The sequence below is a fragment of the Uloborus diversus genome, unplaced genomic scaffold (genome assembly GCF_026930045.1).
Source record: "Uloborus diversus isolate 005 unplaced genomic scaffold, Udiv.v.3.1 scaffold_13, whole genome shotgun sequence".
NCBI lineage: Eukaryota > Metazoa > Arthropoda > Arachnida > Araneae > Uloboridae > Uloborus > Uloborus diversus.
In genome coordinates this window covers 8,835,922-8,862,680 of record NW_026557987.1, presented here as the reverse complement: position 1 = coordinate 8,862,680, position 26,759 = coordinate 8,835,922, and the positions used below count along the sequence as shown (strand labels likewise).

Genomic DNA, 26,759 nt, shown 5'->3' with positions numbered 1-26,759 from the left:
CTGTCGCCACCCTGTAATCATCTTTACAGGTTTTACTGTTCATCCAAATACGCAAAAATCACAGCTCTAACAGTTGGATGTGTCAGAAGGTTTATGTATAACTATTGGATCTGTTTCCTTGTGACTGTAACCATTATTGCAGCTTTCACTGCCGCCCCCGTGACTTGGGGGGGGGGGGAGATGATGGCATCTATTGGGCGAGGACTATGTCGTAACATTCAGTCCGATTTTTCTAAGTCACCGATAACGTTTCAACACTTTTTTTTTTTTTTTTTTGCGACATCAACGTTAGATTTTTATTTTTATCATATAGTAAGATTTATCGATGACGCTAACGAAGCATTTGTTAGCGGAACGTGAATAGTTAGTTAAATAAAATATTCATTTGGCGAAGTTTGGCAATGTCCTGAAATTTTGATCTGGAAACCCTAGCGACTTGTTCGCTCGTGACGTCGACAGCGAAAATGAAAAGAACGACTGAACGTCGTGATTGAAAATCAGTCAAAATGAAGAAAAAGAAAAGAAAGACACTTCATGTTTTCGATCATTCTCTTTCAGAAAGAAAGTATTTTTTGAAAAATTAGAGTGTCACAATTTCGAAAAATATGAGCCGACGCATCAGCTTGAGATCAGCCATTTTGGATCGGAGCGCGTGTTTGAGTGGCTGTCTTTTCTGGCGATTTATCGCGTTTGGTGATTTTTCACTGCGAGCACTGTTTTATTTAATAAACTATTAGCGGCACGTGAATTGTTTATTAAATAATATAGTATTTTTTTTGGCAAAACCCAAAACTTTGCTGTGGTAAACCAAGCTGCGCAACAATGAAATATCCGGTCCCTTGTGGCTAAACTTACGCCGATGCGACGACTCGACGTTAAATCCCGGTTATCACAAATTTGCCATTTCAACTGCGCTTGCGCACGGACTTAGCTGATTTCAAAAATCTTGAAGAAATTAATTACAAACATTTTAAGTTTGGTAATAAATATGAGATAGCAACAGATAAAAATTAGAAATCATAAAGTTTTCTCTGATTTAGTTTTTAGGCCTCGGTAAAGATTGAATTTTGCGTCTTAATTATTAATGGATTCGGTGTCTGATTTGTCTGTCCCTTTTCAGGACCAAATTTTTAACCTCAGAAGAGCGTACTAGAATTGCAGCATCACTTCTAATACAAAGCCGAACCCTCAACCTAAATAAAAATATATAAAACTAAGTTGTTACGCCTAACGTAAAATATCAGCAAAAGACGGATTTCTGTACTCATGTTCCAGTCATTTTTGAAGTACAGAACGTGTTTCACATTTATGTTAAATAAATATTTCCAAACTAATAAATATTGAAGTGTCATTTTTCTCTTAAGATTATCAGTTATTCATATCCGTAGTTTCATATAATATATCACGAAATCGCTGTGAAAATATTCTAATCGCATTCATTAATTTGGTGGGACTCTCGCTCAGCCTAAATATAAACAAGCAACACGAAATATTAAAACAGAAAGCCCAAAAAGCCAAGTCCGTGCGCAAGCGCAGTTGAAATGGCAAATTTGTGATAGCCGGGATTTAACGTCGAGTCGTCGCATCGGCGTAAGTTTAGCCATTTGGGACCAGGGCCGGATTTAGCTTTTGAACAGCTCCGTGCAAAAGTGAAAAATTGCGCCCCTTTTGAACTGCATGTATAAAGAACCCCTCCTCCCCCAAATAAATAAATAAATACATGCTGTTTTTTAAATTTTTTTAGCAAATGCACAAAATGTGTCAAAGTAACTTGGTAATAATTAATGTAAATATTAATAATAAGTTTCATTAAAAGTACTTCATTTTGTAAAACAAATGGATTACTGATTTAATTCTGTTGATTTCAAAAATAGCTAAACAGTTACAGAATTAATTCTCGGTTCATAAGCCAGCGAATTGAGAAAGCACGGATCTAGACTCTGGTTTAAGATGGAGTCCTCACTGGAATATGAGCACACAAATGAGGAGACTTGTGTTGTCTATGTGGAGTCTAGAATTAGTCTAACATTATGCTCATGTGTTGCATGCATATTACAAATCTTCTTTCTATGTGAAAAAAAAATAGATAATATAGTTTAAATTTTGAGATCTTGAAACCAGTTATGTTTTTCGCAATCCCGAATAGCGATAGGACCCTACTCGTTGGGTTTCTTGTTTCTACTAATGGCTTTTATCGCAACTATAATTTGAATTCTAGACATTAAAATTTAAATAAATGCCAGAGGCCCGATGCTGGATTTTATGTGCTGCGTGTTGGATACTGTTTTTGCATTAAAAAGATTACGAGAAGGTCGTTTATAAATAATTTGATTCCTAGGCTCGTGGACGCCGGCATTATAAGCATAGAAAAATAAAATCAAAGAACGGACGTCGTTCAACGCTCAAGTAAAAACAATAAGTAATTTGTGATAATTTATATAGATTTTTAAAAAAAGCAATATAAAAATTGCGTTATGATATTAGGAAGAAAAGGAATGTTAACGGGACTTTACTTCAAATTTTTTCAAAATTGAAGGCTCAAAACGGCAAAACGAAATTTTAAGCAATTCGAAATTTTAGTTCTTTGAACGAAATTTAAAAAAGGGAAGGGAAGAAGGGGTTGTTTAAATGTCTAGGCAGGAAAATGTTCCAAAAAATAAATAAAAATAAATAAAACTTGCAGTTGTTAGCAATCTTTCTTTTTTTATTCTGTACTAATGGGCATTCTTTAATGTAACACAGCTATCGGCAGATGCCACGAGAATATCGAAGCCGAGTTTTCTTATCAAATGAAGAGGGCTCTTATGATGCGAAACTGAGCTAGGAATTTAATTTTTCCGAGAGTACTTCAAGCCAAGCGAATAATCGAGGGATCTTTTATATAATCATAGGGCCCTGTCGCTGTCTAGTTTCTGCATCTTCAAAATCCACCGATTGGAGCCCGGTTTGAGCCTGCGTCTTCTGGCGTTAGATGCAACGCCTAACCACTACACGACTACACCACTCGGTCGGCAGGCAACTTTTGTTGAAGTAAAGGAACGGTATGGTGTCTGAGATCATCCACCATACATTTTTCGTCCAAATTACGAAATTGTAGGTCATCTTTGTTTGCCCTAAGAGAAAAGGAATGGGATTGGAGAATTTTCCATAGAAAATTGTCGGAAGTTTAATTTCCAAAATTGCAGTTTTAGACGATCTTCAAAATGTGTGGATGAGGAGAATTAAGTGGCTCTCCCGTCAGAATTTTTTCGAATCTGAAATCGTTTAAACAATATTCGATCTTTAATGATGGGTTGGGGAGGTTCGGAAATGCTTCCGCGGTTCGAAATTGAAATGATGGTGTTTTGGGAAATGATAGTAAGGAGGGAAAAATGAAAGTAAGAAAAAAAGCATTAGCTCCCCAGAAACTATCTTGCTTATTCATAAATTAATACATTTTTTAGTCTAAAGCTTGCCATGAGTTTCTGTAATGCACTGATTTGAGCAGTTATAAAAGATAAAAGCACTTATTTTCGCATGGTCTTAATTTTCGTGATTTTCGTGACATCGTCGTAATTACGAAAATTGAAACCTCTCGAACTCTTTTTTCGTCGGATTTTCACCTTTCGATACATACAAAATTCGCGAATTTTTCAGCTCGTAAAATCACCGTTATCTTCATTTTCACGATAATTAACGGTTCGCGAAAATCAATCCTTTTACAGTTGCGTATTTTCTTTCCTGTTTAAAACGTTCATCTCAGCGGCTCTTAGTTGGTTTAGATTTTCACTAAATATATTTATTTTTTAATTTGCATTTTCTTCTGAAATTTTAACGAAAAAAAAACTTTTGTCCTTTTTTTCTTTTCATCTTTAACGCCGTGCAGGGTTTCCCTTCGCTACATTACAAAAATCTATTGGATTGGACTGAGATGTTTGGGGGCATTGAGATAAGAGGTCACTGTAATCTCCCAAAAAATTCATGATTCGGCAAAATTTGGCTCACGGTTCTGAAAATTCGGAGACATAATTGAAATACTTAAATGCCTAAATGTAACTATTTAGTAGATGTAAGTACATATGTGTGCAAATCCGTATTTTATCATTCTACAAAATTTGGAGCCCCGTTTTGCTATTTGAGGATTTCTCCCCTCTCAAAAATTTTAACTTGGAGGGCGCCCCTGCTGGTGATGATTCCCCTTCGTTTAAAATGATTTAAAGTTTCTAATTAGTTAACGTTAGACAAGAACTAAAACCTTTTACTTTAAACTTGTGGGGGTTATCGCAGATCGCCTTCATTTGAAGATGGCGTCAGAATGTTTTCCAGGGAACCATTTTTTTTAACCGCTCGGTCGCAATATTTCTCTCATTTTGATTTGGCAATTTTGCGCCCTTCAAATATTTTATTCCGTGCAGGGGCACGGACTGACGGAGTATTAGTCCGGCCCTGTTGGGACCGGATATTTCATTGTTGCGCAGTTTTGGGTTACCACAGCAAAGTTTCGAGTTTTGCCAAATCTACCAAAACAGTTCGCGTGCCGCTAATAAGTGCTCGCAGTGAAAAATCATCAAACGCGGTAACTTGCCTGGAAAGACAAACACTCGCGCCAATCCAAAATGGCTGATCTTAAGTGTATGCGTCGGCTCGTCTATAGAGTGGCCTCATGAAAAATGAGAAACAACCTACAGTGACCTCTCACTTATACGCGACCCAAGGGGACAACGAAATTTTCGTGCACAAGTGAAATTCGCGCATAAGCGAAAAACCCAAAAATAAACCTAAATGCAATAAGTTTACATCAGTTATAGTAATAAAAATAGTACAATACTAATACTAATGAATAAATATGCACATAATTTCGGTTTATGCATTGTAATTAAAAAAAAAAAGTTGTGCGTTCTGTCATTTTTTATACACTTTACAGCACGTAAGCGAATTCCCCAAAACCTAAAAAATGTCATGTGATCAGAGCTATAGTCTACGAGGATGCAAAAGATCTTCGAAAGGCAACGTCAATGCTTACCGCTTGACCTCGACTTTTAATGACTACAACCTCTTCGTATGTAACCCGTTCTCCCCTCTCGATGTCAATCACAAGACTAATTCAACCCCCAGTGCAAAAAAGAACGCGTGTTTGGAAGAATTCGAACAATGGAATAAAGGCGTGCGATACATTCCAAGAGACAGAACAAGAAAGGGTACAAATTTTCTGATAAGCAAAGGGCAAATATGTGATTTAACCAAAGCTTGAAAGAATTTTATCGCGCATAAGTGAAAGGTGCATTTTAGGTTTCGCGTATAAATGAACAAGAGTTAACGTTGTTTTCCTATATCGCTGGCCCGGCCAGTGAGAAAATCGCGTATAAGTGAAAAACGCGTTTAACAGAGGTCGCGTATAAGCGAGAGATCACTGTAATTACCATGAGGTGCGTGAGATGGTCCAGCTGGAGGCTCGAGATCTCCATCTTCCTCATCTCCAGGCTGTTGAGGGCGCTCTCCAGGCCCCGAAACAGGTGTCTCCCGCGTCTCAGGGAATCGTCTTCCACCCTCACCCCCTCGAGCACCAGGTCCCCCGCCAGCCACCCCCGGAAGGGCCCCCAGAGGGAGGTCGCGTTGACCCGCCTCAGTTCCAACTTCTTCAGGCGGAGACCTCCGAGTCCGGCCAAGGTGACCTCCAGATCCGGCCCCCGCATGTCCTGGCACAGCACCACTGCACCTGCAAGAGTTCCGTTTGCGCAAAAACATTCAGAAATGGTTTCCTCACTTTGCAATACTACAGATCGTACCACTGTACGACGTACACTATAAGAAAAAAAAATAATAATTTGAATTTTGACATCTTGAATTCAAATTATGTTTTTCGCAATCACAAGTGTGTGTATGTAGGCGTGTGTGTTTGTGTGTGGGGGTATGTGTGTTTGTGTGTGGGGGTATGTGTGTTTGTGTGTGGGGGTATGTGTGTTTGTGTGTAGGGGTATGTGTATGTGTGTGTATTCATGTGTGTTTGTCTGCGTGCTGGCATAAGTGTGTGGGTAGTTGTGTATATGAATGTGTGTATGTGTGTGTGGGGGGGGGGTATGTGTATGGTGTGTGTAGGCATATGTGTTTGTGTCAGTGTGCAGGCATGAATGTGTGGGTAGTTGTGTGTATGTGTGTGTGTGTATGTGTAGCTGCGTATGTATGCGCGTGTGTGTTGGATGCAACCTGGAGACGGCTTTCGCTATAGGAGCAGCATCGTGAGGACGGTGATGGTACGGAGGGTGGCGGTGGGAAAATAAAAAGATAGGACATCAAAACAGTCAAATGAGAACAATAAGCAATCGTGATTGCTCAAAAAAAGATGGTATGTTGCTTTAAAAGATGGTGCTTAGTTGTAGGCTTGAAAATAGGGTAGTTGCATACTTGAGCAAGTAAGCTCCTGGTATGTAGCACCAAAATATTCCGAAATGAAAATTTTATTTTGAACTAGCTGTTCCCGACGCGCGTTGCTACGCCAACAAAAAAATCCATCATTATACTGATTTTCATGACAATCGGTTGAACGGGGCAGAAGTGGCTACTCTGCAGTGCCACCTGGTGGCGAGTGGCTTCAATGAGCACCTTCTCCGTGCTGGAAAAATACATATATATAGCCATTTTCATAATCATCGGTCCAGGTATCCAGTGACTCTACTCAAATTTTATAATCACGCAGTTTGCAAGACTAAAAATATCAAATAGAAAAAGTTTTAAATCCCCCCGTTGCATGAAAAGCCATAAAACAATAAAGAAAGAATTTATTTGTTCAAACTCAAGAAAAATGGCTAACTTCTTATCAATGATCGCGAATTAATTTCTGCAGCCGATAATTTTATTCGTATTCATCCAATTGTGACTTAAATTGGAATAAAAAAGGAACGATCGATCGAACTGGTCTATAAACATTCCCAGTACCAAAAATAACAAACGGTGAAAGTGTCAGCCAAATCTGCCGGGTCGTTTTTGAGTATATGGATGACATACAAACAAGCATTCATTTTTATATATATAGATTTTAACCTCTTGCTTAGCGATAATAATTGTCATGTTTTTTACTGCTAACTCTCTATGTTGTGTTTGTTAAGAAGCCAAGGATGTCACGCTAATAAGCCACGCCTCATTTTTCGACGACTCTTCCATCAGTCATTGTCATGAAACTGTCTTCTAGCTAATGAATGGGGTTGTTTCCATCAATCAGAAGTACTACTTTTAGCCACTGAAGTTGATAAAACGAGCAAAAAAAAAAAAAAAAAAAAAAAAAAATCATGGAGGGAGGAAAATTTTTCATTTTCAAAATGTTTAATTTTTAATTATTTTTTTAAATGTTCGATTTTTCAAACAAGGCGTGGTCTTTATGACGTCACAAGTGATGAACTTCGGCGCGTAATCCACTGGCGCGCTGAATGTTGACGCTTGCCGTCTACCACGTTTCCAGTTTATGATAATTTAGAAGCGAATTAAATAGTGCGCTCTACACTTGCTATCAACCCTATCGTTGCCAGTACATGCGAGTAAAGAAGAGAATTAAATATTGCACTCTGCGCTAATGGCATCAGTACATGGCATTTCATCACTTGTGACGTCATGTGCAGAAGCATAAGAAAGGAAATGGAATCTGCACACCGATTAAAATAATTTTTAAAAAATATTAAACGTTGTCATTATTTAAAACATGGACATCCTATGTGACTTGTGGCATGCTCTTTCAGAAAAAAATGCGTTTACAATTTCGGAAATGACTCCATTCATGAGAAATCAAACTGATCTTTCTGGTGGAAGAGTCCTTGCGAAATGGGGCGTGGCTTAAAAGTTCGAAGTACGCGGATTTTTGAAATTTGATACTGTTACAAATTCTGTTAATTATTGTAGTAACGTAACCTGTAAATAGTTTCCCGTAATGAATATACAGCCCCTATTCATTCGGTTGAAGTATATGGTCCCCCTATTTTTCATTGATAAGATTCTTGAATGAATAAAAAGAAGAAATAAAACAACGGTCTACGATTTTTCGGGAATCTTGTGGAATATTTGAGAGTTCTCTTTCGGTGTGTATAAAAAGCGTTATGCATGATAAAGAGTTCAGTCTCGATTGAGAATTTGTACCGAGAGTGTATTAGCTCTGTTTATTGCGAGGCATTTCGCTGTGTTGTTTTTCGTATTTGGAAGTAAATGCGTGTGTCACCGTCGAGTTTATGGTGTTGAGTGATATTTGCTTAATTGCTACTGATTCATTTAGCAGTTGTTGACGATCTTTCCTGTACATAGTGTAAATAAATCTCCTGTGTTTCCCTCAAGAACTGTTTCTTTATTTCAAGAAACCGGATCCGTTACAATACTAATCCAAGGAGAGAGTTCTCCGCAAATTGACGTTGCTGATCGGTAGCGTAGGACAGGGTTCGTACGCTCCTTCAAAACTCCTTCATTCAGGAAATTTTTTTGAAAGGCCCTTCATACCCTTCATTTTGGTTCTAACTCCTACAAAACTCCTTCTTTTTTAGTTCGACTACATAATTTTCCTCTATGACAATAACTTAAAATATTTCGATCGACAACTTAACATCGTCACAAGGGTAAAGGTATAAGGACAATTTTGATGTAGTAATTTTGTATTTTTATTTTTTTTTCATCAAGATGTGACGTACAAATTGAGCACAGAAGTCATAAGAGTTTAAGGTAAAAATATTATTAGACGACTAAAACATTACATAAGTGAAGTAAATCATGCTTAAATGATGCTTGGTTATTTTTTCAAGTTTTATGAATATTGCTTTTTCCTCCACCACACTCTCAGCAGCAAAGGTCAGTTTGTCTAACTATTATTAAAAGATTTAAAAGTACATAAGTAGATATACTATATTAAATGATTGTGTTAAGAAAAAACAATTATTTAGTAAATTGCAGTTATGATCGTGTAAAAAGGGTCATCCACAAGGGATGTCATGTCTTGAGGGGGAGAGGGGTTCATGAAATTGTGACAAGGGGAAGGGTGACAAAAAGTGGCATCACACAGCTGTTATGACAATACTAGCTGCGTGCCCGGCGTTGCACGGGCTACCTAAAAAATGTAAGAGCAGTCCAGTTGATGCTTTTGTAGTACACTGACACTAGTTTCTAACGCGTTAAGGAATAAATAAATGCGCGTAAAGCAAGGTTCAACTAAGGTTAGGTAACTAAAAATAAACTGCATGTAAATCACTCATTTACTTTACGACGTGCACGGTCCTCCTCGAAAATGAAAGTTATGTCATGTGACGCGTATTTAACAATCAGGCTTGAACAAAAAAAAAACAGCAAAATTTTGCTGCAGATTACGGCAAAATAATCGAAAAGTAAACAAAACAAATCCAAAAGTAAACAACACCCTGATTACAGGAAAAGCCTTAAAACAAAAGCCTAATTTTATTTCTTTATATTCGAGAAAAAGAAATGGCAACAGATCTTTCATCTCAATGATTTTCTTCACGCTGTAAATTTTAATAAAAGCGTTCATCCGGAAAGTTGAGTTGAAGCACTGAATAATAATTTGAATGGAGGAAAGCCTTCGAAAAATAGGGATTTGATTTTGAGATCTAAGAGTCATAATTAAAAGTTTTTAATTGATATCTCCGCTAATTATTATCGGAGAATTATGTTAAATAGCCAAACATGAAGACGGGAAGATGACGAATCCATCGATACCTGGTTCGATGGTCAGTTCACTGTCGTTCGGGAGAAGAAGCTTGGACATATAGATAGATACTCAGATTTTATATGTATAAGATGTTTATAAAAAATATGACATGTGACAATAGTAAGAGTAGTAAGGTGTGAAGTGTAACACATTGAGACAAAGGGAAAGGGAACCGAATATGTTTAAAAAAAAAAGTGACCTCATTTAAGGACGGCCCATTAGTACTCCTTCAAAATCTCATTTTACTCCTTCGAAACTCCTCCAAAACTCCTTCATTTTATTTCTGAAATTGAGTACGAACCCTGTAGGAGCCTGAAGTCTCTGAAAAATAGTCAAGTAAAATCACCAGTACAAAAGTATCCATTGGAGCAACTCATTTGGGAGTATTTTTTTTCTTAAAAGTTTAGGTGACAACAAAATGAAGAACGTTACGGATATCTTTGCATTTCACTGAATGTCATATAGATGTAAACGTTTTATCGGTCTGTAATTAATTAATTGAATAACTAAATCGGAGATTGAACATTTTCTTTACTAATAATAGAGCAGAAAGTCTCTCTGTCAGGATCTCTCTCTGTCCGAATCTCTGTCTGTCAGGATTTCTGTGACGAGCATAGCGCCTAGACCGTTCGGCCGATTTTCATGAAATCTGGCACAGAGTTAGTTTGTAGCATGGGGGTGTGCACCTGGAAGCGATGCTTCGAAAATTCGATGTGGTTCTTTTTCTATTCCAATTTTAAGAACAAAACTATCATAAGACGGACGAGTAAATTACGAAATGAACATAACGTGGAACCGTAACATGGGCACAAGCCAATGGGCGAGATACGAAATGATCATAACGTGGAACCGTAAGATGGGCACAAGCCAATTGGCGAGATACGAAATTATCATAGCGTGGAACCGTAACATGGGCACAAGCCAATGGGCGAGATACGAAATTATCGTAGCGCGGAACCGTAACATGGGCACAAGCCAATTGGCGAGAAAATTCACCATACATTATTTGTAAATACAGGCGAACCAAAAGACCTTTTAATTTTTCTATTACGGGCAAAGCCGTGCGGGTACCACTAGTCATAAATAAAGTAGCACTGAGCCGAGTCATACCATATGGGTAAGAATGACTCATATACTTACTGCCGGACATCAACCAAAATTCTGAATTATTTTTTTAACCGCACAAAAAGGTTTTTTCAAAAATCATATTTTTAGCTCTTACTCAATTTTACTCGAGCAGTAGCTGTGTTTTGAGAGAATTTTTCAGCAATATCATCTGAAACAATCTCTCTTAATCATTTTTTTTTTTTTTTTTTCAATTTCTTATTAGATATTATTTGTACTTGTTGATAAGATGTACTAATAAGGTAATTTTAAATGTGGGCGAATCTGGGAATTCACCTTTGATAAGTCTGTATGCATTTGTAACATTGTTTAAGGGGAGGGGGGGCAGGACACATTTTCAAAAAAAAAAAAAATAAATAAAATAAATAAATAAATAAATAAAAAATAAAAAAATAAAAATAAATAAATAAAATAAATAAATAAATAAAAAATAAAAAGATTAGAGTTTTGAAATTTTTTGCTCTGATCTATTCAACTAACAAAATCACGACATAAATATTTAAAAAAAAAAAAAAAAAAACTACTGAAATTTATTTATTTTTCTTTTTTGAAAAATATAGGGTTGCTTCAAATCGCTAAAACTCAAAATAATCTTGCTCAATTTTTTTTCCAATAATTATGCACAATTATCTAAGCTTTAATTTTTATTAGGCGATTTAAAAAATATTAATTCAATAAAAAATAGAAAATATTTGAAGAAAAATTTCGTAAAATTCAAAGATACTTTTTTTAAAAAATCCTATTTTTTGCAGTAAACGTTTTTTTTTTTTTTTTTTTTGTCAAATTTGTCGAATAATATACAAAATAAAGTGTTTGAAAAAGATATGCTCCAAATTTCATTACTTTATCTTAATCGTTTCTTGGACTTCTTAAAACGCTTAGATAAGATAATGATTTTTAAATCATGTCAAACTTTAGACTATCTTATAACACAGATTTTTACCTGATTTTATTTTGGGTATTCGTTTTTCTCTTTTTCATTTTGTCTTTAAAATAAATATACTTTTTAAAAAAACTTTTAGTATGGCAGTGGTTTTTTACAGTATCTATTATTTTTACTTCCTTTTACAAAAAAGGAAGTATTGTATTCGCGAAAAAAATTTCACTCAAAAATCGGCCTTCATTTCCATTTTGCTCACCCCCGAATGAATGTCGAGTTTTTTTTCGACCCGACCACACGTGGATGTGTGCCTAGGAACGTACAGACACCCGAAATATCCATTTTGACGACCCCCGAGTTAATTACGACGAGTTTTCTCGTGACGTCTGTATGTACGTGCGTATGTGCGTATGTATCTCACATAACTCAAAAACAGTATGCCCTAGAAAGTTGAAATTTGGTACGTGGACTCCTAGTGTGGTCTCGTTGTGCACCTTTCCTTTTGGTTGCATTCGGATGTTCCTAAGGGGGTCTTTTGCCCCTTTTTGGGGGGAAATCATTGTTAATTTCCATTTAAACTCAAGTGGTGTTATAATTTGTCGGACACTTGGCGATATATCACCAGTCTTTGGTCGCCAAAGTTTTGTCGCCAACTTGGCGACAAATGTAGGCATTTTTATTTATTTATTTATTTATTTTTCAAATCTGGTTTCAGTTTGGCCAGTGTTGGTGATATTTAGAGAGTGAACAATTGAATCACATTAAAATTGTCAACAATGGGAAAATGACATTAAATTGGAGTAAAAGGAAGTCATGTGATGCACACGTCAGCTCGTTTGATATTACAATGCTGTACATTTCTTACCGTTGCGTTGGATAATTTATTTTTTGATGCTGCTTTCGTGTATTGTGGCATTACTTTCAAAGTGTTACAATGCATTATTTATTTTTGTTTCATATTTACTGTGAATTATAAATATGAAAAGGTATATTAAAAATTTTGCGAAATTTTTGAACTAAAAATATAAATAGTTTGTTTCAAAACCTGCTTGCCATCTCGACAACGAGGATTGTCATTTGTCACATTCTTTTTCTGTTTCGTTCGCTACATACCTTCACCGGTTACACTGCAAGAGCAATGTTTGATCGATTCTTGTGGTGGACATTGCTTTTCCACGTACTCCATGCCGTGTGAGAGGCCTGCTGAGAACCAAATAAGCAGCTGCAGTCCCCGTAACATCATCATCATCATCTTTAAATAGACAGGACACCTGTTGGATGGGGGAAAAAAGGGTATTCTCCCATTATCTACCACTCAGTTATTTAAGTTACTCAACAGATGGCGTCCCTGTAATCAATTGCTCTGTACCATAGACTAATAATAAGAATAGACCGAGCTATGGCAACCCCTTGCTGCTCATGAACCAAACCATGTGACTAGTGGATATCCTAGCAACAGCGGGCGTCGATCGTAGCAAACGATCAACGCCCGCGAGAAATAAAATAAATAGAATGGATGGAACGCGGAATATTTATGGAGTCCGATTTGTAAATTTGTTATTCTAAGTTGTAAATATTTTGTTAATATAGTGAGTTTTTCGTTTAGATAGTATTGTGCATTTTCTTTAGTCCATTTCAATAACTCTCTAAGCCATTAAAAAGATGCAAGCCCCCAAAAAGAATCGGCAAACGGTAAGATTTTTGCCTACCATTTCAATTTAAGATACCGATTAGTACATTTTTGAGTTAACGCAAAACGTTTACGCCATTACATTCACGCCAACGCTGACGTAGCAGTTCCGAATGAAATAAAAGTGACTGAAAACTGTGATCAAAAACTAATGACTAATGTCAAAATAATTCCAAAATAATAACCAAAAGAAAAACAGTTCAATCTCTGCACCTGGAAAAAAATTATAATGAAAACACATTACGTCTTAAAATACATGTCGAGTGCCAAACTATAGATAATGTTGCCATCTAGCAACCATGCTGCCAAAGTTTTCGCCAAGCCTCCCACCAGTCACATGATGTATCCATGAACCCATTTGTTCATCAGCAAGTCTGGGAAAGCTCGCTCTACTCTTATTATTAGTCTATGCTCTGTACGTATATATGTAACGTAAGTGAAGCCATCCATTGAATAACTGTAGTTGAGGCAAATCTAGCCTGGTAGCGTCGCAATGTTGTGATTAGAATCTGTGTAGTCTTCATAGTGCTGTAAGGTTAGATTATCCCCAACGATACGTTGCTTGAGCTGTGGCCGCCTGTTAAGAGAATGCAAAAAAAAAAAAAAATTGAACATCTAGAATTCAAATTATGTTTTTCACAATCACGAGTGTATGTATGTATGTATGTAGGCGTGTGTGTTTGTGTCTGTGTGGGGTATGAGTATGTGGGTATGTGTGTGCGTGTTGTGGTGTGTGTGTGTGCATGTATGCGTGTCTGTGTAGGCGTGTGTGTTTGTGTCTGTGTACAGGCGTGAGTGTGTGGGTATGTGTGTGTGTGTGTGTGTGTGTGTGTGTGTGTAGGTGTGTGTATGTAGGATACGGACGCAACCTGGAGACGGTTTACGCTATAGGAGCAGCATCGTGAGGAGCCGGTCAACGGCGGTGCTGCAGAGGGAGACGGGGGGAAAATAAAATCATAGGAACATCAAAACAGTCAAATGAGAACAATAAGCAATATGATTACTAAAAAAAAAAAATGTGTGTGGCAAAAAACATTGGCAACCATAAGTTTGGCGATATATCGCCAAGTGATCCTCAATTTAAGACGTTACTTCACTTTGCACTGAGATGCACGATGTGGTTCGAAAGTGAGCGTAACGCCACATTTTTTTCAACACATACATACATTTAGATAAAAAGTGGTTGATTGTTTGTTATACACAGTTGCCTTGAAGTATTAATAATCATAAACGTTGATGGAACACCATTCGTGTCGTAACGCAGCTCCTCTACGTTCTTGCAGGTGTTTTGCCGCAAAACACTTGTGAGAACATGGTGCAGAACTCAGCCGTGTTACGACATGGATGGTGTTCTACCGACGTTTATGAGTCTTAAGACTTGTAGGCAACTGTGAATAACAAACATTCAACCATTTCTTGGGTAATGTTGGAAGTTAGGAGGGGGGGGGAGGACGCACAATTCCGGGCGGTATAACTTTGATATACCCCCCAAAAATTACGCGCCAAATCTGGCACTCCCTACGGACTTTTTAGGGTTGCTGTTTCTTATTTTGGTGTTGCCAATTTAGGTTTTTTCAGCTTTTAGGTTTTTGTTGTTGCCAAATTTAGTATTTTCTTGTATTTTTTGCCATTTTTTGAGTTTTTTTTAAAAAAGTTTTGTGGCAACAATTTCTGGATTTCATACATGTTTTAGCGCCATTTCATTCATTCGCCATTTCTTTGTGAAGTGATCAAGCAGATTTCTGACTTGTTGTATTTTGCTGCAAATCTGGTTGTATTTTCCAATTATATTTTTTTCTATTCATTATTTTTAGCTTTTAATATTCCTATTGTATGTAGTGCTGTTGAAAAGTTTCAGGGAATTTTGAGCCATAAAACAGGTATTTTGCTTGACGAGAAAAAAAGTCGCCGAATTTCCGATTTTGGGGGGTATATCAAAGTAGTTCCTTCCGGGCCACTGTGTACATCGTAATTCCGAAAAACAATACACTTACAGATCTCTTGAACATCACAACGACTGCTGCTAAATGGGAAAGAGCACTACGCCTCTAACCCCACGAAGTCTCTACATACGAATTTTCATCCTTCAACGTCATCCCGTTTTTGTGAAGACAAACACGGAAAACGTATTTTTCTTTTCTTACAGGTATGTCACTAGACTTGGCGACTTTTTTCCGTTTTCCTTTGACAAAAATCGAAGAATTACGTTTATGTCTCGCCATGTCGTTCTCCGCCGTTTCGCAGACGCGAAATCCCCCCTCCCCCTGTTTTTGAGTTTCAATCTTACCTTTTGATGGTAGGCAAGATTGAAACTCAAAAACAGGGGGGGGGGGAATTTTAAATGTAGGCGAAACGGGAGATAATAAACTGTTTTCCGTAGAAAAATTGTCATTGTGTGGAACATGCCAAATTGGCGAAACACTTTCCTATTGCTCAAATAGCTGTAGCCATTTTTGCTCCTCATACTTTAGTTTGGAATTCTAATGGAACTTTTCATGTTAGTAAGGAACGTGCTTTTATTTATTTGTTGCAATATTTGATTTTTTTATTGCTTGATTTAATCATTTGGCGGGATTTTTTTCATTCTAACGTAATTTTTAGGCTTGTTGAGCAATCACGATTGCTTATTGCTTTCATTTGACTGTTTTTGACGTTTCTTTGATTTTTCCCACCGCCACCCTCTGCACCATCACCGTGGACAGGCGGGCTCCTCACGATGTTGCACCTATAGCGAAAGCCGTCTCTAGGTTGCATCCATGTCCTACACACATGCACACACATACACAACTACACACACTCGCGCACATACACCTAGACACATATACACCTACACACACAAACACATACACACACAAACACACACGCATACATACACACACATACACACAACTACCCACACATTCATGCCTGCACACAGACACAAACACATATTTCGACATACACATACGCATACATACACACACATACACACAACTACCCACACATTCCTGCCTGCACACAGACACAAACACATATGCCTATACACACATACACATACCCCCCCCACACACATACCCCCCCACACTTATGCCAGCACACAGACACAAACACACATACCCCGTACGCACAACCCCCCCCCCCACACACACAAACATACATGCCTACATACACACACTCGTGATTGCGAAAAACATAATTTGAATTCAATATGTCAAAATTCAAATTAATTTTTTTTTTATTAGTTTGTTTCGTTTACAAATTGAACAGTAAGTTTTGAATTTCAGCGCAACGCTTGACAAGCAGGTAACCACTTCGTTTGGACTAGTTTGGTGAAAAATTTTGAAAAAGTGCCAAGTGTTCTACATTTTGATGATTTCCCTTGCCCCCTTCCATTTCTAATTTCAAGTTTTGATGAAAGTTTGGCGGATTGTTTCAATCGAACTTTTCATACCATTTAATAGCTTTTTTTTCATGTGGTGGTCTATTTTACTTTTTAATTACTTAACTTAGTTATAGTTCCTAGGATATTTTTCATTTCATTGGAACTTTTAGTCTCATTCAGTGGCTGATGTTGTTTAAGTGCTCATTTAGAAAAGACAAAATTACTGTGGTGCCAAAATAAGTGCCAATTAAGTAATTCCTATTATGTAACTTTGACGAAATGCGGCGGCAATGAATAAAATGAAAAATAATCGCCAAAGTTAGAAAAGTGCCAAGTGACGTACCTAGAAAATAAAAATACCCACAAGGTAAACAAATGTCGCACACAATTCTATTTATTGCCCCCCTAAGGACGTATCCAGATCCCGGGAGATTTTTTTCTTTTTGCTCTTCGCACCCCCCCCCCCCCTCTTTTTTTGATAAATTCTGAAATGCCGAAAGGGCACTTTTCTGAATTTTATTAAACTCTTCTCGGTGTATGAGGAGGGGGTCGTATGGAGAAATTTGTGGAAAAAAGAGGAACTACTTTGATATACCCCCCCCCCCCCCAATCGGAAATTTGGCGACTTTTTCCCTCGCCAAGCAAAATACCTGTTTTTGGCGCCTTTTGACCAATCCTACCTGTCTCAGTGCCTCTCAAAATCTCATACGTGATCAACAAAACCTGAAATAACCTAAGCTTAGACTTCGAAAACCAAGAATTGTGCCTTATCGACATTTCAGTGTTGCACTGATTACCACCTACCATTTTGCGACAGACGTACACAAATCTAGCCGAATACGACTTCTTCAACTTCTGTTTCATACCAGACCCCCGTTTCTTACACACTGCAGCCTTCAACAATCCAACCAGATTTGCAGCAAAATACAGCAAGTCAGAATTCTGCTTGATCACTTCACAAAGAAATGGCGAATGAATGAAATGGTGCGGGGATATTTCGATAATTGGGAATCTGGCGATCTTTCTTTATTGGCGTCAATTTTTGGCGTTAATAATTTAACTTTGGTAACCCTGCTGATTTATAGTAACCCTATGTGAATAGTAGATTTGCAAACAAAAATACCTCTCGTGCAGGCGCTGGAGCCAAAAATTGACGCCAATAAAGAAAGATTGCCAGCTTCCCAGTTATCGAAATCTTCCCAATGGTGCTAAAACATATATGAAATCCAAAAATTGTTGCCGCAAAATGTTTAAAAAAAACTCCAAAAAAAAAAGTACAAAATACAAGAAAAAATTAAATTTGGCAACAGCAAAAACCTAAAAGCTGAAAATACCTAAATTGGCAACACCAAAATAAGAAACAGCAGCCCTAAAAAGTCCGTATGGAGTGCCAGATTTGGCGCGTAATTTTTTTTTTTTTTTTTTTTTTTTTTGGGGGGGGGGGGGGGGGTATATCAAGGAAATGTTTTCGGCACTGTTCATACGTCATCTTTATAGCAGTATTGTGACTGTCACCCAGCTAAACACCAGAAACTTTGCCTTTTCAATGAACTGCCAAAGAAGAAATAAGACATTTTCAAAATCAAACATAAAGTTTAGAAATTGAAGCAACGGTCAATATGAATCTTCGAAAAAAATTTTGGTTTTATTTTGAATGACTCATATATTGGAAGGGGGAAGTTGCCCTCATCTGGTGCTGTACCATAATCAACATAAGCTGTAAACAAACGTTGATTACGGTGTAATTTACGGTAAAGCTTTGATATACCACCCCCCAAAAATTACGCGCCAAATCTGGCACTCCTTACGGACTTTTTAGGAGGATGTTTCTTATTTTGGTTTTGCCAATTTAGTTTTTTCAGCTTTTAGGTTTTTGCTATTGCCAAATTTAATATTTTCTTGTATTTTGTTCCATTTTTTGAGTTTTTAAAAGTTTTGTGGCAACAATAACAGGTATTTTGCTTGGCGAGGAAAAAAAGTCGCCAAATTACCGATTTGGGGGGGGGGGGGTATATCAAAGTAGTTCCTAATCTACAGTAATTTTTCAAATCTTACCTCAGCATGGCGCATTTCTTAGTTGGGATTTCTTTGAAAGATCACTGAGAACGCTTTACGCGGGAAAATAATCATTACGGGAACACTTGTCGCGTGTCCAAAATGTGTTGCCAAACTATTCCAAACAAATTGCTTATCTGCTTGTCAAAAACATTGTTGCTAAAATTTAAAAATAGCCGCTGAGTTAATGAAACAAGACCAGCCATAACTAGAACCAAAGTTTCGTAAAAAAAAAAAAAAATCTGACAAATAATTAAACATTATAAAAAAAATTCGAAAATGCGAGACGGAGGGGGGGGGGAGATTGAGAGAAGCCATTCACAATAAAATTTCATTAAGGTAATAATTCCTCTAATAAAAGTGAGGAGCAATGATGGTAACTGCAAAAAAATGTCTCATAGCTTTTAGTAGCTGTTGCGGTTTGAGCTCTTACTCAGATTTTAATTTATATTTTAAAGGAATTTTTCATGTCCCTAGTAACACAATCGGTTGGGAGATGGTTGGTCAACGGTGGAGCTTATGGTTGGCCAACGGTAGGCAATGTCCGGTCCGCTTTGGCAACCGTTACCCAACGGACCATTTGCCAACGATCTGCTACACTGCCTTTCCAAACGATGGCCGTTCGCAACTATTCCTATTCCTATTCAGAGTCACAACTGACTACAACTGTATTTATGTCGAGGACTGCATACTAAGTGCCTTGCCTCCATTATTTTTTTATACCGATGGATGGCAGCACCATCACCGGATCGAACCGTTAATGAGAATTTAGAACTAGTCCAGGAGTTAATAGCTACCCAGTACTAGCACCCCCAGAGGTATCGTTTCACTTGGAGGACATTGAGTCCACGAGCCTATTTAACGTCGCCCAGTCCCCTTTAATGACGACGGTGGGTCTTCGACCATCGAGGTTCGAACTCAGGACCCTCCGACCCCGAATCCGACACTCTACCGATCGGGCTACCACGGTCCTAATTATGGTTGGCCAACGGTAGGCAATGTCCGGTCCGCTTTGGCAACCGTTACCCAACGAACCATGTGCCTAAAGATTTGATGGCTCATCGCAACTATTCACGGTTAATCTAACGATGCCCAGAATCAGTACGACCATCGTTGGCTCATCGTTCGTTGCCAACCCTCCATTCCTGACCAATTTCTACCGTTAGCCAGCGCTGATCAACCGACCAACCAGCTCCCCACCGTGCGTGCTAGACTATGGATCGCTGAATGGCCTTTTTTACTTCCTTTTACAAAAAAGGAAGTATTGTATTCGCGAAAACATTTTCACTCAAAAGTCTACCTTCATTTCCACTTTTCTCACCCCCGAATGAATGTTGAGTTTCTTTTTCGACCCGATCACATGTGGATTTCTGCCTAGGAACGTACAGACACCCGAAATATCCATTTTAATGACCCACGAGTTAATTACAACGAATTTTCTCGTGACGCCCGTATGTACGTATGTATGTGCGTATGTGCGTATGTATCTCGCATAACTCAAAAACGGGATGTCCTAGAAAGTTGAAATTTGGTACTTAGACTCCTAGTTCTGGTCTAGTTGTGCACCTTCAATTTTGGTTGCATTCGGATGTTTTTAGGGGGGGTCTTTTGCTCCTTTTTGGGGGGAAATCATTGTTAATTTCGATGTAAACTCAAGTGGTGTTATAATTTGTCGAACACTTGGCGATATATCACCAAACTTTTGGTCGCCAAGTTTTGTCGCCAACTTGGCGACAAATGTGGGCATTTTTATTTATTTATTTATTTATTTTTTTAAATTTGGTTTCAGTTTGGCCACTGTTGGTGATATTTAGTGAGTAAACAATTGAATCACATTGAAAATGCCAGTAATGGGGAAATGACATTAAATTGGAGTCAAAGGAAGTCATGTGATGCACACATCAGCTCGTTTTTTGAGCAATCACATTGCCTATTGTTCTCAATTGACTATTGTGAGGTCCTATGATTTTATTTTCCAACCGCCTTCTTCAGCAGCACCTCCTTCGACCGGCTCCTCCAGCGGAAACCGTCTCCAGGTTGCGTCCATATCCTACACACACACACGCATACGTGCACACCTTCACACACACCTACACATCCACACACATACATACCCACACACTCATACTCACACACTCATGCCTGCACACACGCCTAGGTAACCCACACTCTCGTGATTGCGAAATATATAATTTAAGTTCCAGATGTCAAAATTCAATTTTTTTTAAAAAAAATCTGAAAGAATATTTTAGATTTCAAACGCTTAGTTAAATATAATTTGACATTCTTTCTTCTTTTTTTTTTTTGAGCAATCACGATTGCTTATTGCTTTCATTTGACTGTTTTTGGCGTTAGGCTGATTTTATTTTCTCACCAGCACCCTCCGCAGCATCACCGTCGAACGGCTCTTCACGATGCTGCTGCTGTAGCGAAAACCGTCTCCAGGTTTCGTCCATATCCTACACTTACACTCATACATATACCCACACACACATACCCACACACTCATGTCTGCACACAGACACAAACACAGGCCTACACACACACACACATATACGCCTGCACACACACTTACACACACATATACGCCTGCACACACACTTACACACACATACACGCCTGCACACACACTCATGCCTGCACACAGACACAAACACACGCACCTACACACACATACCCACACACATACACACACACGCCTACATGCACGCATACCCACACACACAAACACACATGCCTGCACACACGCAAAAAACACGTGATTGCGAATAACATAATTTGAATTCAAAATGTCAAAATTGAAATTATTATTATTTTTTTTTTCATTTTCATGTTCCTTTCAGTCATGACTAATATCTTGTTTTGTCTAAAATTTAAATTTTGAGATTCAGCAGTTTGGATTTTGGCAACCCTTTTGTTTTGATTAGTTTGGCGAAAAATTGAAAATGCTTCATTCATGGGGGATTTTTAGGCACTTATTTGAACGCTATTTCCGGAATCAAAAAAATTAAGCTTTTATTTGTGACATATTCGAATACCATCATGTATCATAATAGGACTTGCATTCAAAAATAAAGATTTGTACGTGGGCACTATTTTTTGGCAAGTACAAAAAAACCTTTCTCCTTACAATTTGCTGTAAAATTTTTCTCTAACTGTTAACACTCCGTTTTACAGCAATACCTTAGAGCGTTCCTAAACTTTCAACTGTACGGTGTGGAAAAGGTCTGCAGACCAATGTAAGGCCCGTAGTGCAGGAGCCGATGCATCCGCCATTTTGGAGCAAACCTGATCCAGTGTTTCGTAGCGATAGCATTGCTGCTGATGTTTACATTCCTTTAGCATGCGCTAAATTGAGTCGAATGGGTGGTTGTTCTGCTGTTAATTGTGCAAACAGCTCCAGAAAAGGATTTCAGCTCTTCTGATTTCCAGCAGATGCAGAAAGAAAAAAGAAATGGATAATAGGGAAGTTTTCGATTTTTCAATTTTATTTTTATATGATAGAGTAACATGTATGAACATCATAGGTGAAAACATTTTTGCGATACGATAAGTAGTTTTTTTTAAATTAATTTTTAAAGTTCAAGCGCCTGTGACATCAGATGGCATAGGAAGTGACTTCATGCCCTCTTCCGATAGGGGAGAAGCCAAAGGTCACGCATTCGACTTCGAAGACGAAACGTAAAAGGCTTAACTCCTCGCATTTCTGGAACATTAAACCTCTCATCCTCTCGGAAATATTCGAATAAAATCATTGATGTTACACGAGGAAGATTATTTAGATTGTGCTTTAACGAATCCGGTCTCCATAGTGTGTTCAAAAGGATTATTGAGTTTCTAAAAAATAAAAATATCAGCGCGCTCAAAACGTCCCTAGCGAAAACAAGGGATCTTCGGCGGAAGGCTGCCCATTCGCGCCCTGAGACGTAGGCTCGTGACGTTTCAGAAGCGCGCACTTTTGTGCGTGGATTTTTAAAAGTTCATTAAAAATCAACCACAGCGTTTTAAAATTCGGCGATGGTGAATTTTTTGGTTTTGAGGGTCAATTAACAATATCCAATAGCCAAAATATGAACATTTAATAGGTTGCAACTTCCCTATTAATAGCCCGCGAAGTGACTGGCAGCTTGGAAACGACGCCAACTTTTTCCAAAATTTCGCCAATGTTCACCTTCGCTCTCCGACTCTCTCGTTCCCGTTTGGCGAAGGATTGCCAATAAAGGTAGCTTTCCTTCTTGCTCCAAAATGTCGGATGCGTCGGCCTCTAAAGTTATAGGGGCTCTAGATCAACGCACCCAACACAATCATATTAAGCTTTAATTTCTATTCTAGCCTTCAAAAATACAGAGCACATGAATGAATAAACATCAGAAAGACGAAACTTTTTTGAGCAATCACGATTGCTTATTGTTCTCACTTGACTGTTTTGATGTCCTATCATTTTATTTTCTCGCCGCCACACTCCGCACCATCACCGTCGACTGGCCTCACGATGCTGCTCCTCTAGCGAAAGCCGTCTCCAGGTTGCGTCCATGTACTACACACACGCGCATACATACACAACTACATACACACACGTACACACACATACACCTACACACACCTACACACACATACACCTACACACACGCATACATACAGACACCTACACATACACACACACCTACACACAACTACACACACATTCGTGCCTGCACAACTACACACGCACACGCACAAACACATACACGCACATACACCTACACCTACACACAACTACTCACACATTCATGCCTGCACAACTACACACGCACACGCACACATACACACACAAACACATACACGCACATACACCTACACCTACACCTACACACACGCATACATACAGACGCCTACACATACACACACACCTACACACAACTACTCACACACTTATGCCTGCACACAGACACAAACACATATGCCTACACACATACGCATACCCCCCCCCCACATACACACAACTACTCACACACTTATGCCTACACACATACACATACCCCCCCACATGCACACAACCACTCACACACTTATGCCAACACAAACACACACGCCGACATACACACACTCGTGATTGCGAAAAACATAATTTGAATTCAAGATGTAAAAAATCAAATTAATTTTATTATTATTATTTTTTTCCATGACGCAGCTATTGACAGTTTTGGATTCATTTCGTCCCGGGCTTGAAACAGAAGTCCTCGATTTCCTGCCACTGCTTCTCCGGCGGCGTCTTGCAAGTTCCCAGCACAGCGTCCGTCCTGTAGTCACAGATCCAGCGCAGCGCCTCTCCGCAGTCCAGGGGGTTCCCTGAATCGAATGGAGAAGTTCGTTACATCTCAACTCTACTCTATAAGTCACCCTCCCGAATCCCGATACCTTCTCCTGTAGTTCCTAATGACAGAGTTCGTACGCTCCTTCAAAACTCCTTTATTTAAGAAGTTTTTTTCGAAGGGCCCTTCAAACTCCTTCATTTCATTTTTAACTCCTTCAAAACTCTTTCTTTTTTTAGTTCAAGACTACATAATCTTCCTCTATGACAGTTACTTAAAATACAAATACAAATACAAAAGTGACGACCAGCAACAGGCTCTGGGCCCAGCTAGACTGGTCCTAGTCAATTTGCAATCCCCAGTGAGGATCAATGGCCCTCTTAAAGCTATCTACTCCCTTGCTCGTGACCACCTCTTCCGGTAAACTGTTCCGAGGTTCCACTACCCCGCTAAAACAATCATTTTTCCTAATATCCATGTTAGCCTGAGATTTAAACGACCCCTTGTCCTGTTTTCAGTGCTAAACTTCAGCCCCGTAACATCTTTCATTTTAATACATTTAAACAGCTGAATCATGTCCCCTCGGTCTCTTCTTTGCTCGAGACTGTACATTTTTAACCTTCTAAGCCTGGAATCATAGTCTAAGTGAGAAAGTCCATTTATTAGCCTTGTAGCTCGCCTTTGAACCCTTTCCAATACATTAATGTCTTTCTTAAGATAAGAAGACCAACTTCGATCAACAACTTAACTTCGTCACAAGGGTGAAGGTATAGGAGCAATTTTAATGTATTAATTTCGTACGTTTATTTTTTTTTCATCAAGATGTGATTAACAAATTGGTCATAGAAGTCTTAAAATTTGAAGGTGAGAATATAATTAGATGGCTAAGACATTTCATCTTATACATATAAAATCTGAGTATCTATCTATCTATCTATGTCCAAGCTTCTTCTCCCGAACGACAGTGAACTGACCATCGAACCAGGTATCGATGGATTCGTCTTCTTCCCGTCTTCATGTTTGGCTATTTAACATAATCCTCCGATAATAATTAGCGGAGATATCCATTAAAAATTATTAATTATGACTCTTAGATTTCAAAATAAAATCCATATTTTTCGAAGGCTTTCCTCCATTCAAATGATTATTCAGTGCTTCAACTCAACTTTCCGGATGAACGCTTTTATTAAAATTTACAGCGTGAAGAAAATCATTGAAAAGAAACATCTGTTGCAATTTTTTTTCTCGAATATAAAGAAATAAAATTAGGCTTTTGTTTTAAGGCTTTTCCTGTAATCAGGGTGTTTAAGTTGTTTACTTTTCGATTATTTTGCCGTAATCTGCAGCAAAATTTTGCTTTTTTTTTTTTTTTTGTTCAAGCGTGATTGTTAAATACGCGTCACATGACATAACTTTCATTTTCGAGGAGGACCGTGCACGTCGTAAAGTAAATGAGTGATTTACATGCAGTTTATTTTTAGTTACCTAACCTTAGTTAAACCTTGCTTTACGCGCATTTATTTATTCCTTAACGCGTTAGAAACTAGTGTCAGTGTACTACAAAAGCATCAACTGGACTGCTCTTACATTTTTTAGGTAGCCCGTGCAACGCCGGGCACGCAGCTAGTAAGTGAATTAAATCATGCTTAAATGGTTCTTGGCTATTTTGTCAACTTTTATGATTATTGCTTTTCCCTGTACCACACTCTCGGCAGAAAAGTCAGTTTGGCTAATTATTATTTAAATATGTAAAAATACATAAGTAGATGTATGTATATAGTAGTAATATGTAGTGATTATGTAAAAAAAAAAATTGCAGTTATGATATTGTAAAACGGGTCATCCACAAGGGATGTCATGCCTTGAGGGGGAGACGGGTTCATTAGATTGTGACAAGGCGAAGAGAGTGGGTGACAAAAAGCGACATCACACAGTTAGTATAACAACATGTTTATAAAAAATATGGCATGTGACAAGGAGTGACAAAGGGGGAAGGGGTCAAATATGTTGAAAAAAAGTGACATCAATCACATTTAAGGACAGCCTATTAGTACTCCTTCAAAATCTGATTTTACTCCTTCAAAACTCCTCCAAAACTCCTTCATTTTATTTCTGAAACCGAGTACGAACCCTGTAATGTGAAGTACAGGGTGTTTCAAAATGAATAGCGGAGTTTTAACATGTTATACTATTTATTACACCAAACTTACAGCCGCAAGTGATATATCAAATGAAAGAGAAACTCAAACAGCTTTACATAATAGCCTACAAGTGTTCAATGTGAGCACCATTCGGCACACGTCAAGACGATATGCGAGTTCTTCCCAAACTTTGATGAGTGTCTCATTAGTCATTGCTGCAACAGCTGTTTCAATCCTGTTCCTGGATTCGGGAAGGTCGGCTGGCAGTGGAGGCACATACACACGGTCCTTAATAAACCCCCAAAGATAGAAATCACACGGCGTTAGGTCGGGTGACCGTGGAGGCCATGGGAAACAAGCCCTGTCATTAGGCCCCTTACGGCCAATCCAGCGGTCGGGTACAGTTACGTTAAGCAGCCAATCGCGTACCTCATTATGCCATTGAGGCGGCGCACCATCTTGCTGAAAGATGAAGTTTTCTGGTTCATTTTGTGTCAGTTGAGGGAAGAGCCATAGCTGTAAAGTATCCAGATAAGAAGTACAGAAACA

General features: G+C 38.3%; 1 protein-coding gene across 1 annotated transcript in view; it reads right to left on the bottom strand.

Moving 5' to 3' along the window:
* LOC129232663 (protein artichoke-like) overlaps positions 1-26,759 on the bottom strand; it is a 54,378-nt gene that overhangs the window by 8,396 nt on the left and 19,223 nt on the right. The window contains exons 6-7 of the mRNA XM_054866795.1: positions 23,974-24,106; positions 5,400-5,781 (exon numbers count right to left, since the gene is read on the bottom strand). Coding sequence (XP_054722770.1) covers positions 5,400-5,781; positions 23,974-24,106 — 515 coding nt within the window. The remainder of the gene's footprint in view (positions 1-5,399; positions 5,782-23,973; positions 24,107-26,759) is intronic.